General features: G+C 39.4%; 1 protein-coding gene across 2 annotated transcripts in view; it reads right to left on the minus strand.

Annotated features, from left to right (window-relative positions):
- si:dkey-106n21.1 (solute carrier family 23 member 1) overlaps window positions 1-12,873 on the minus strand; it is a 147,745-nt gene that overhangs the window by 56,555 nt on the left and 78,317 nt on the right. For both annotated transcript variants that reach the window (XM_057837445.1, XM_057837444.1), the window contains exons 5-6: window positions 12,644-12,825; window positions 809-926 (exon numbers count right to left, since the gene is read on the minus strand). In XM_057837445.1, coding sequence (XP_057693428.1) covers window positions 809-926; window positions 12,644-12,825 — 300 coding nt within the window. The remainder of the gene's footprint in view (window positions 1-808; window positions 927-12,643; window positions 12,826-12,873) is intronic.

Here is a 12,873-nt window from a genome sequence, read left to right on the forward strand (position 1 = left end):
GTTTAAAATGTTACCCCCGTCTTAAATTCCTAAATCTTAACCCTGACCAAGGTTTGAAACCTGCACCATTGTTTTAAGTCCTAAACAAGACATTCAAGTGTCAAATGTAGCCCTTAGAGTATCATGAAAACATTATTTAGAAGAAAAGCCTGAATTTTAAACCTAATTTGTTTCCTCTTATATGGAGTCAAACAGTGAGTTGTTGACTTGAACTCCAGGGTGCTTGGATTTGCCTTGCTGTAAACTATTCAAAGTGGTTTAGCTAGAATAGTAACAACGATTTTTCTTTTCTATATAAATCAAAAGCCTGAGGGGGAAATTGGTCCTTCTAAGTAAGACACTGTGAAATCATTCAGACTGTGTGATACCTGTTAATGCGGACATGGCTGGGCGTTAGCTTCTCTTGCAGGTTGCTTATAAAAGCATTTATGCTTCATGCCATGACGCCAAAAATCGTTTTGTGCATGTGATTTTAAAGAGCTCACTAAAAGATCAGCAGGATTTGTCTTTATTATTTTTGCATCTAAACATTCAAAACTAGAAGCTGGAGTGACTCAGAGACTTCTTAGGTGTCTTAAAGATAACGCGCTGGCACTCATCCTGACAGTCATATCATTTCCATGAGTAACACTGTCTCTACAGCCAGGTGCATTCCACAAAATCACGCTTGATGTGCTTCAGGAGTCAGGCCAGCATCACAGGTGTGAGTGTGTCGGCAGTTACTCAACAGGAATATAAAAGCATAATAGGTCGTATTGCAGGGCATGCCAAGGGCAAAGGAGTTCAAGCGTGGATGCTGGTGACTCACCGAGAAGAGCTTAAAGAGAGGGTAGTGGAACACTTTCCACTTCTTGTCTTTGTAGGCAATCAGCGGCACATCCACTTTGCTCAAGTATTGCGAGAACAGGAGGATGAGACACACCGTGCTGTGGGCACATAAAACAACAGTTTGGGGTTACAGGTGACTGCCAGTTTAAACACTCATTTGCTTGTCTAACCTAGGAATGAAACCTCCATTTCAAATCATAATGTGAAACGCGAACCTAATGAACACATTAATTAAAACTGGTTTCCTGACGCGGAATTGATTTATCATGGCTTTCGGACACAGGGCGATATTCCGGGAATGACGCTGGTTGGACACATTCACAGACTTGTCCCGTGTTGCCTACTCAGGGCTCTCTGAACTGGTGCGATTTTATAACCCAGACATGACGTAATTTTTGGTCAGCATCGGCAATAAAATTTCCAGAGACGGACAATGGACTCTCTTCTTTGGCTTTACCATACAGTAGCAATTTCATTTCGTTATACTGTATTGGCCCGAATATAAGACTGTGTTTTTTGCATTGAAATAAGACTGAAAAAGAGGGGGTCATCTTATATTTGCGGTCTAAACATTATATCCATTCATGACGCTAGATGGCGCCAGATATCATTGAAGCGATGTTCTGTCATGACAGATCTCAGCTACTCTCAACTTTAACCAGTTGGCATTACTTTATTGCAATGTTTTTCCTTATTCAGATTTGTTTCAAGACTACAGTTACAGTTAGACTTCACTTTGATGGTTAATGCAGTTATTGCAATTTTGTTGTTTTATCACAATAGATTGGTTTATTTACATTTCAAAAACCAGAAGCCATTCATTTACGAATGTGATTGCCCTTTAGTTTACATATTTAAATCTTCAGATATTAAGATTTGAATGAGGCAAAATAATATGCTTTTTCTCTCAAATATATTGTTATAATCTTTTTTTTTCGGATGTACTGTAATTATTTTCTGTATAAAAATTAATTTGGTGTTCAAAGTCTTTTTTGAAACTAGAGTCTTGAAAAGAGGGGGTTGTCTTATAATCAGGGCCGTCTTATATTCGGGCCAATACGGTATTTCAGTGTAATTATGCTATTTTCAGCTCGCCATGTTGATAATTGCAATGTTTGTTTACCGCTTTTTGTCTGACTGCGAGGAAAGAGGAAATGACAATCGGTCCGCCATGATATTTACGTCATTAGCTTTCGTGCTGTGGCCCAGGAATTTAACGCCTGCTTTCTCACATACCACTTCCCAGGATAGTCCCGGACATTATACTAAGACGCAACTCGATAAATGTCCGAGTCGTCTCCGTGTCAGTCGACCTGGGAAATTGCTTTCACACATAAGGGCTACACGTTTAAATCCTGGGAATAAAACGGTGTTCAGGTGTCTGTGAAAGGGGCTTAATTCAACTCAATTGCCTTGGTTTGGAACCCTAATGTGTGAACCCCACCCACTTCTTTCAAAGCCTATGAGCAATCAGTTCCGCATTCCCTTTAAATATGGCTTTGCTTGAGTCGGTGGGTTGAATTTCATACACAATTGAATAAGATGTAGTTTAAGCACATTCAGTGGACAGGCACATAGCATTAGGAACGATGAATTTTGAAGTTTCATTTTATCTACTAGATGACATATTTATTTATTAGCATGGACATTTGGCCAGGTTGTTCACAGCAGTTTTCTCTGTGGGGTATCAAATTTACAAGCCATATTTATTTTACAAATTTGAAATATTAGTCAGAAACGTTTTCCCTGCAGCAGATCCATAATTCCATGTCCATGGCTTCCTGTGGGAAAAATAGTTTGAAACGGTGTGATATTTTCTTGCAGTATGATGTATTTTGTCTAAATTGATACGTTGACAAGCATCACATCTGCAGATGTTAAAGCACAGCACCGCAGCCCTGCTGGGGCCCAGGTGGTAAAATATTCCCGCGAATATGTTCCGTCTAGATGCAAAACAAAATTTGACCTTTACATGCCTGAAGATCGACACATACTCCCTTCAATGGCTGGGGGACGACTGACTGAGGGCTGAGCTTGAATTCTGCAACTCATTCATTGATGAAGAAAGGGAGTTGCCATGATTCAAGCAAGACTTTTTTCCTGCACAATATCAAAATCGCGAAGAAAGATTTGTGAAGGAAAAGAAGCAGGAGCAGTTAATGTTGACCATGTGTGCGGGTCATGATGCTGCTATAATTCCTCGTTATGAGACAGCAAAGCCAGCTAATGACATCCTCGTTGCCACAACTCATCACACACTGCCCTCATCACTTAAGCACTATTGTCTGATCATCTGTGCCAGCTGTCCTTTTAAGACAGGAAATGACAGTGTTCGATAATATTGGTCATACAATGGGAATTGTTTAAAATCTCAATCCATCCTGGTAAGTGTCAATGTTTAAGATTCATTGTATCTTCCCGCACACTGACCTGAATCAGCAACCGTGAGAAATTCTAAGTACACCTAGACTGTGTGAAGAGGTAAACGTCATAAATAAAGTTTGACAGGAAAATAAAACATGCTTTTAGTAATGAGAAAAATTTGTATTTTATGGTTAAAGTCAACAATGTAAATTGTCTTTAATCAGCGTTTACAAAAATCCTAGTCAGTCAACTTTGGTCAAGCCAAGGCCATGTCCACACAGAGAAGGACTTTTTAAAAACGAGTATTTTGCCCATCTGTCAAGAAAAAAAACTCAACGTCCACACCACTTCGTTTGTAGAAAAAATATCATCTCCACCCAACTGTTTTTTTTGTTTTTGTTTTTTTTTACATATTTCTTGATGTGCATTCAAGCACAGAGTGAATGACAAAAAGTAAAATTGTTCAACGATCACATTTTGTCTGTTTAACCATGCCTTGTAAGCAGGGGTGAAAGTGGGCCAGAACGGTCAGGAACGCAGTTCCGGTATAAGATTCAGGGCAGGAACGCAGTTCCGGTATAAGATTCATGGCCGGAATGCTGTTCCGGTACACGGTGCTCCGATTCCAAAAATATGACAGCAACTGTCAAAACGTTATGTAAAAAACTTTTTTTTAAATGCTGAGCTGCCACACATGCATTCCATCTCCAAGAAGAAAACAATCTACCAACATCAGATTTACATGCACAAGTGTTAATAACAAGCATAATAAAGTGCTTGTGTAGCGTAATCCGTTTCCACCGATATTTATTATTTATTTTATTCCACGGACGGCATGAAGGTTTCCCTAGCTGCTGCAGTTATCCGAGTCTGACGATGATGAGTCACGTCAATGTGCAAATGCACGTGGCAAAGCAAAACGCCTGGACTCATTTATCTGTTCAATTTGCTGACATACTGACATGTGATCAGCAGTGATAGTTAGCTAGCAAGTGCATGTTTCTGGAACAGCAACAACAAAAAAAAACGTTTTTTTGAATTGATGCGACAAAAAAAGGGCGATGCAACAGAAAATGGATCAAATCTTTAAGAGCAAGGAAAGAGTTGAGGAGGCTTATTTATCATATTTAGTTTTATTTGCTCTGATGGGGAGGTTCAGAATATCTTAGCTGTCAATGTGCACTTTGGACTTATATTTGTTCATTTATGTTAGGCTACTTATTCATTTCCTTATGATTTAAAAAAGTCAATGCTTGCGCGATCTTCAAAATATACTGTATTCCATTTCACTCTGCATAATATGAGTCATTTGTACTTATTTTTCTGAATGTATGTTTCTTATATCTTTATTATTAAAAAAAAAAAAAAAAAGTACATGTTTACATTAACTTCAATTTTAATATGCATCCTATCTTTAGTAGTTAAAATTGAGATTTGGCATTTAGTATGTGAGGAAATGAGGGAAAATAAAAATTAGGAGATGGAGGTTGGGATTATTGCTGTTTTTGTTAACTTTTATTTTGCAAATCATTGAAAAAATACAATTTTGAATGAAAATCAGTTTTTGTATAAGTTATAGAAATATCTGTGCCAAAAGTTTTCTTTGCATTTCAGTAGTTTTAGTAGTTTACCCCCCCCCCCCCCCCCCCCCCATACACACACACATATATATACTTATTTTTTTTGCCCAGGTTCTCAGAGGAGGACCTGGAGATGTGACTTGGTCCTCATTGAGCTTGAGCGCCGACCCGCCTGATGCGATAAAATTATGACAAGCTTTAGTTAGAGCCAAATACCTTTAATTAATTATATTAACAATTAATGCCTGATTAACATCAACTGGCACAACAAAATTGCCATTACTTTGAAGTGAAATGCAAAGAAAGTCCTTTTTTCGGTAGCTCCGGTGACGTCTCTGTCGTCTGTCTGTCCTTTGACGGGGGTGGGGGAACACGGAAATAATTACTCAGTGGGGCCTGCCTCCGACATTTTGAGAAGTGATTATCTCGTGTCTGCCGCAAATACAGTGGTCAGCCATCGGTGGAAGCCGTTGAGGGACAGCGCGTTTGTATACGTCCAGTACACATGCGCGCATGCGGATCACTCATGTGCACCCCTGTGTGTATATATAAATATATATATATATATATATATATATATATATATATATATATATATATATATATATATATATATATATATATATAATTTTGTTTATGTCTTTAATACATTCACGATGTATATGTTATGTTTTAAGATCCCAAATCCTCCGTGAGCGTAAGCACAGACCCTGAATGCAAACACGGGTAGCTGGCCAAAAGTATTGGCACACCTGCAATTCTTTCAGATAAAGCTCAATTTCTCCCAGAAAATGATTGCAATTACAAACGCTTGGTAGTAATATCTTCATTTATTTTGCTTGCAATGTATAAACATAAAAGAGAGTGGACTTTTTTTTTTTAATTATTATTATTTTACACAAAACTCCAAAAATTGGCCTCAGAAAAGTATAGACACCCTTTGAAAAATCATGTGATGCTTCCCTAACTTTTGTAATTAACAGCACCTGTTACGTACCTGTGGCACATAACAGGTGGTGGCAATAACTAAGTCACACTTGCAGCCAGTAAAAATGGATTAAAGTTGACTCAACCTTTGTCCTGTGTCCTTGTGTGTACCACAGTGAGCATGGAGAAAAAAAAGAAGACCAAAGAAATGTCTGAGGACTTGAGAAGTAAGATTGTTAGGAAGCATGGGCAATCTCAAGGCAACAAGTCCATCTCCAAAGACCTGAATTTTCCTGTGTCTGCCGTGCGCAGTGTCATCAATATGTGTAAGGCCCATGGCACTGTGGCCAACCTCCCTAGATGTGGAAGGAAAAGAAAAATTGTAATTGAAAAAATCTAAATTGAGATTTAGACGAAAGATTGTGCGGATGGTGGATAAAGAACCTCGACTAACATCCAAACAAGTTCAAGCTGTCCTGGAGTCCGAGGGTATAACAGTGTCAACCCGTACTATCCGTCGACATCTGAATGAAAAGGGACTGTATGGTAGGATACCCAGGAAGACCTCACTTCTGACCCAGAGACATAAAAAAACCAGGCTGGAGTTTGCCAAAAACCTACCTTAGAAAGCCAAAAACCTTTGGAAGAATGTTCTTTGGTCAGATGAGACCTGAAAATGGTAGTTTGGAGAAGGCACCCTTCAAATCTCAGAGACCTGGAGCAGTTGGCCAAAGAAGAAGGGTCTAAAATTCCAGCAGAACATTGTAAGAAACTCATTGATGGATACCGGAAACATTTGTTTGCAGTTATTATGTCTAAAGGTTGTGCTACCAAGTATTAGGCTGAGGGTGCCAATACTTTTGTCCGGCCAATTTTTGGAGTTTTGTGTAAAAGAATAATGATTGAATTATTTTTTTCATTCTTTTTGGTGTTTTTTCATTGCAAGCAAAATAAATGAAGATATTACTACCAAAGCATTTGTAATTGCAATCATTTTCTGGGAGAAATTGAGCATTATCTGACAGAATTGCAGGGATGCCAATACTTTTGACCAGCACTGTATGACGTTTGAACATTTTTTGTCGCAGGCAGTGAGGTTTCAACTGTTAAAAAAATGGCAAACTTCCGTTTATTAATGTACACGTGACGACGCATCAAACACAGAATTCACAAATCTTCACTTTGGTCAGAGTTTTTTCAATGTGCATGTGCATCTGTGTGTGGATGACAGGCCAAACCATAGAAAAAGTTTTTCTTTTTGCAAAATACCCTGTTATGTGTAGACATGTCCTAAAGGGGTTTGAGCCTGGTTAAAAAAATGTATTGTTGATGTTTCCAAAAACACATAGAAGTATATTGGCTAATACTTATATGTACAGTACAAAGAAACAATCAATTCCAGTCATCAAAAGATTACATTGTCTTGGTGTTTACAGAACTTATAACAATAATAACAGACTAAATTTCGCTAATCCAACCTCTCTGTTATAGTTGCTAGCCCTGGTAATTCTTTTGCTAAGTTTATCTTGTATGTGAAGGGACAAAAAACCTTAAGAGGTACACAATTATCTAACTTGATATTACAAAATTAGCCACTATTATTAAACGTTGGATCGTCATGTACGTAACAACTTTCGGGATAATTAGTGTTATCATCTTACTTAGTACAAATAAACTTTTCGTTATCTACAACGGATTCAGCTGTGAGTCATTAGCCAATCAAACGTTTGAGGGGGAAAAATGGACTGGCACATTCAGCAAGTGAAAAAGGATCAATGTAAGTCTGTACATAATGAAAATACTATAATTCACTTAATAATGGTAGGGTCAATTCTATCCTCACAACATATGGAAATACAATCTAAATTACCTCTATCACTGAAGTCATTATATAATGCAAATAAGGTTGTTTAAAAGTTGGTGGGGCAATCTGAGCATCCTGAAAAGTTAGTGGTGTTACGTCCCTACCGTCCCTATGCAAACCTAAGCCCTTGCCTTCTGCAAACTACTAGGCTACTTTGCACCTCTCTGGTGGACAAAGGTCCACCAGGGGCCGTCGGCAGTACCTCAAAGTGGCCATTAGTGCAAACATATGTTGGTTGGTTGGCTGGTTGGTTGGAGCTGGAAACACATGGAGTAAAAGCGCTTCTTGTTAAGCGTCCACAGCTGTAGCCTCCAGACCTCAGTGACAAAACTACTTGTTCTGACAAATCCCACTGAATGACACAAGGTTTTCAGCACCAGTCAGTACAAAGGAAAAAACATTATGAAATCACACTGCCGCATGGGGATGAAGATGTATAGCCCTCACTATAGGTGTATAGTCGTATAAACCTTTCATCTGCTGCACAAATTCTCCACAGACGGAAACGGCGTCATCACAAAAAGCAGACCCAAGGTCTCGCTCAAGGTCTCCACTTTGAATGGGCCTGCTGATGGTAATGTAATGTGTTGCAGTAAAATAAGACTTCACAGCACATCCTGGATGTGTTTCCTGTGTCTTAGGAGGGAATATCACTGTATTTAACATTGCACAGAAATTTCTGTGCAGCTTCTTATATTCCTGAAGCGGTGAACGTTCTTTGCGGAAACGAGACTCTCGTCTTTGAGAATGTATACTCTGTGCTGATCCACGCAACTCTGTGCAGCTTGCCCCTGTGATAAAATCGATATTCTCCCAAACTACAGCGGGCGGGAAAAAGTGTGTCTACGGCATTCAAGCAACTTCGTACTATAGACAAGTTTCCTTTGCGAAACCTAGGCGACATCTTGGAAAATTTGAGCTCCGAACTTCCAGTTTAGAAAGAACAACATGAATTGAGTTTGAAGTAGGGCTGTCAAAATTATCGCGTTAATGGGCGGTAATTAATTTTTTAAATTAATCACGTTAAAATATTTGACGCAATTAACGCACATGCCCCGGTCAAACATTAAAATGACAGCACAGTGAAATGTGTACATGTTGTGTTTTTCGGAGTTTTGTCGCCCTCTGCTGGCGCTTGGGTGCAACTGATTTTATAGGCTTCAGCACCCATGAGCATTGTGTAAGTAATTATTGGCATCAACAATGGCGGGCTACTAGTTTATTTTTTTATTGAAAATTTTACAAATTTTATTAAAACGAAAACATTAAGAGGAGTTTTAATATAAAATTTCTATATTTTGTCCTAACATTTCACTTTTAAGAACTACAAGTCTTTCTATCCATGTATCGCTTTAACAGAATGTTAATAATGGTACTGCCATCTTGTTGATTTATTGTTATAATAAACAAATACAGTACTTATGTACCGTATGTTGAATGTATATATCCATCTTGTGTCTCATCTTTCCATTCCAACAATAATTTACAGAAAAATATGGTATTTTATAAATGGTTTGAATTGCGATTAATTGTGATTAATTATGATTAATTATTTTTTATGCTGTAATTAACTCGGTTAAAAATTTTAATCATTTGACACCCTAGTTTGAAGTAAGCAGTGTGTTGACAAAGTTAAAACTGCAAATTCAAACCAGAGGAACCCACAGAATCTCAAAAAAATGGATTCAGCGGGGCGTGGATGAGACTCTGAGACTTTCTGTGCTGTACGTGAACTCCTGGAAGCGCCTATATATATGGTTTGAAGTGGAAACTTTTGAACAGCGTCCAGCTTCAAAGCGCCAGTGTGGATTTACCTCACCATACACTTTAAATTGAAACCAGCTGCAAACAAGAAGTTAAGGATGTGATTTAAACCTAAGGATATACCTAAAAGATTGTATGATTGTTAACTTTGTTGATCATTCCTGGACAAAATTATAACAACCTGTCAGTCTGTGTTGACTTGAGGTGTAGATTGATACGCCGGCCACTTGAGTGACCAAAATGAGGTGAAATTACAAATAATATTACATTTGCCGAATGCAGAAGGGCTGACACATATGTTGTTGTTACAAAGAGATACTAAAAGGTATGTACGTATAAACAAAAATAGTACGTCATTCTGTTTTATTGTAGATATTGATCGCAACAAAACAATTGGACAACATAATTCCATTTCTTATTTTATTTACAACGTTTGGTGATGTGCTAAGCAGGTCAATAAATCACAATTTATAAAATTATTTGAAAAATATTATCAATGGTGGAGCATACTAGAATGTGATATCAGACAGATGAGCTCCGGAGCAGCTTAAGAGAGCCTTGCCAAACTTTCACCTGACAATACAGAGACCCCCGGCGGCCTCCAAACAGGCTTTCTTCCACCGTCCTCAGTAATTCCAACTCTAATAGCATATCTTAAAGTTGCTGCAGTTAAAAAGCTCATAGTTGGATCTTGGGATCGAGCTGACGGTCCGCCGTGAGGCGAGCCACCGTCTCCCAGCCCCAGCCTCTCGGCCGCCCCCGGGTAGAATGCACGTAGTTTCGATTAAAGTCCATCAACGTAAAGTAAGTGTTGTTGTGAGATGCATTAACTTGTCTTCCCTTGCCTAACAGCACTTTCCACCTGTAAACAACGACCAAAAAACTTGTAACAATATGAAAGGCAACAAGTCGTTTCATACGCAAGATTTTAGCTTTAGTATTTTTTTGAGCACTAGACACATGAAAATGCAGTGATAGGAAGAGCATACCTTCTATAACACAGCGGTAACATGGCTATAAAAACACCCGATCTTTGTGGTGGAACGAACTTGATTCCACGTCTGCCTTCATTATCATGTTGTCCTCCCCTGTCGTGATGATGGCAGATGGATGTGGTATTTCCCAATTGTCTTTTTGAAGGGATTTTAATGAGTAATGTTACTCCAGCTCCACTGTTGTTTTGGATGGAGAAATTGTAAAACAGAAGTTTCGAGCAGAAATGTTGTGGTTGTGAAGTGTTGTGTACCTCGGAATCTTGTCTATAACAGAAGTAGAGAATCCATTTTTCTGCATTACGAGGAAGCTCGCTGCTCTCATCAAGGAGGAACAACATTTTTCTTATTTTATGGAATTTTCATCCCAGTGTTCTTTATCGGCCAAATCATACATGTGTTTGTACTTGCGAAACTCTGTAATTAGTAGTTTGTCTGCCATTTTTTTTCCACAGGAGTTGATGAATCCTCTCTGCCTCCTCCACTCCCCTCCGACGATATTAACTTGTAGGCCGAACGTTTCCGCGCGGAAACTTCCATGTGGTTTAAACATTTCAGCAGGTACGTTGTGTGGAAATCTGAAGCGTTTGTAGGCACACAGGTGTAGTCGGGGAGATGACGTCATTTTTCCGTTTGAAACCATGTGGCACACGTGAATGCGTCGGGTGTAAATCTGCCTTTAGTTATCAAAGTAATCTACAAATGATTGGGGCAAATGGTCTCAACGTTTCTCTGAAAGACTGCTTCAACTTTTAATTTCAGGAGTGGAGGCACCTCATTTGGGTGTGACTCCTGCGTGTTGTAATGCAGGTAGAGTTATTGTTGTTGTCGTCATCCTTTGAAGAGAACAATATCCAAATTGTGTGTAGGACCTTGCTTTGTAAAATGTCTTTATAGAATTTATGTCCCACTACTGTAGAAAGGTCTGGAATCCCATTCCCTAACATCTGCTGATTCCACAAGGCTAGATTCATACCGCAGGTCTTAATGCACGAATCTGATTTTTTGTCATATCTGTTTTTTTGCCGTGCACATTTAGACTGCCTTTGTCCATTGAGCCTGTTCAAGTATCACGCATGCGCACTAATCAGCAGTCCAAAATGCGCTGAGGAAATCGACCCGCATGCGCAGGAGCATCAAAACAAATGACCACACACGCTGGCTCAAAATGATTCAAAGGTGATCATGTTTTCATTTCCAAAAAGAGGACAAGTATAACAGACATAAATAATCCCTGTTTAGTCTTATATTCAAAGTTTATATGGATCGATACCATGCACGCACTGTCCGTGCATGACACACATACATACTGTACGAATAGTTTGCCCCGACTCTAAGCAATCTTGAAATATAGCCCATACGAAGCAGAGTGAAAACCGAGCATTCTCAGGTTTATCCTCAATCTGTTTTATTTTTTTATGACTGTTGTCAAGCCCGACCCTTCCCCAAAAGCTGTGTTCAGGGCAGCTGCACCGCGACCGTAGCGCCCTGTCTCTCTCGCTCTCTGATGACGTAATTGCTGCATGAATTCCGATTTGGGAGACTTGACAGTTCAGGCCGCCGTGACATTCTGGAAAAAGGTGGCCCAGATCGGATTTGAACCACATACGAAAGTGACCCAGATCGGATTTGAAATGGTCCACTTCTATGCGACTTTTCCCATTCAGACCGTCAAGTTAATGCCTAACTCAAGTCGGAAAAACACGAAAAAATCGGATTCGTGCATTAAGACCTGCAGTATGAACCTAGCCGAAGAAAGGCCACTCACAAGATATACCTACCACAGGGCAGGTCAACAAACAGTTTGTAGGCAGGACTGCCATTCATCTGCCACAGCTGGCAACAACAACATGACTGTAACCCAAAGCAGATGCCTCACTTAAAATTTTAAGAACTGAGCAAAGTATTTTAGATAACAGGTGGATGGTTTCCACTCAACTAAAAGAGTCCACAGTGGTGGCCGTACAACCTTTGCCAGTTTTGACCAAAATTACACAAAAAAATGCAACAGCTGTTTGGGTGAACTCTGACCTTGTGGTGTTTAGTAATTCATGGCAAGCTATCAAATTTTACTGGCGTTCTTCCACCACATGCACTCATCCTGTAATGCTTAAGTGCTTCAAATTTTGTAGCAATTACACTTGTGGAGTCTGTCTTTAAGTAACCCCCAATAGCTACTTTAAACTTAAAATGTGAGTCTTTATACTTATGAGTATGGCATGCTGTGTTTTGTGGATCTGCTCATAATCGACATGTTTCCAAAATTTCAAAGTGTTCCTTTAATTTGCATATTTTTAAATTAGTTATGAGCTGAGCAGACTTACAGAGCAGCGATCCCCCAGTGGCCACCCGACTTCTTGCCGGCCTCAGTGAAGAGCGACAGTCCGATTAGGTTGATGGTCGGCGCAATGGCCAGCGGTCCAATGTACCGGAGCACGAATCCCACCAGGCCAGTGAAGCCTAACGTGATCTGAACCAGTGACGATACCAATATGGCTCCCTGGATCTGTCAAAGGAGGGATTGAAAAAATGAGCCCCATTAGCCACTTTTGTT

This window comes from Corythoichthys intestinalis, chromosome 5 (assembly GCF_030265065.1).
Source record: "Corythoichthys intestinalis isolate RoL2023-P3 chromosome 5, ASM3026506v1, whole genome shotgun sequence".
Classification (NCBI taxonomy): domain Eukaryota; kingdom Metazoa; phylum Chordata; class Actinopteri; order Syngnathiformes; family Syngnathidae; genus Corythoichthys; species Corythoichthys intestinalis.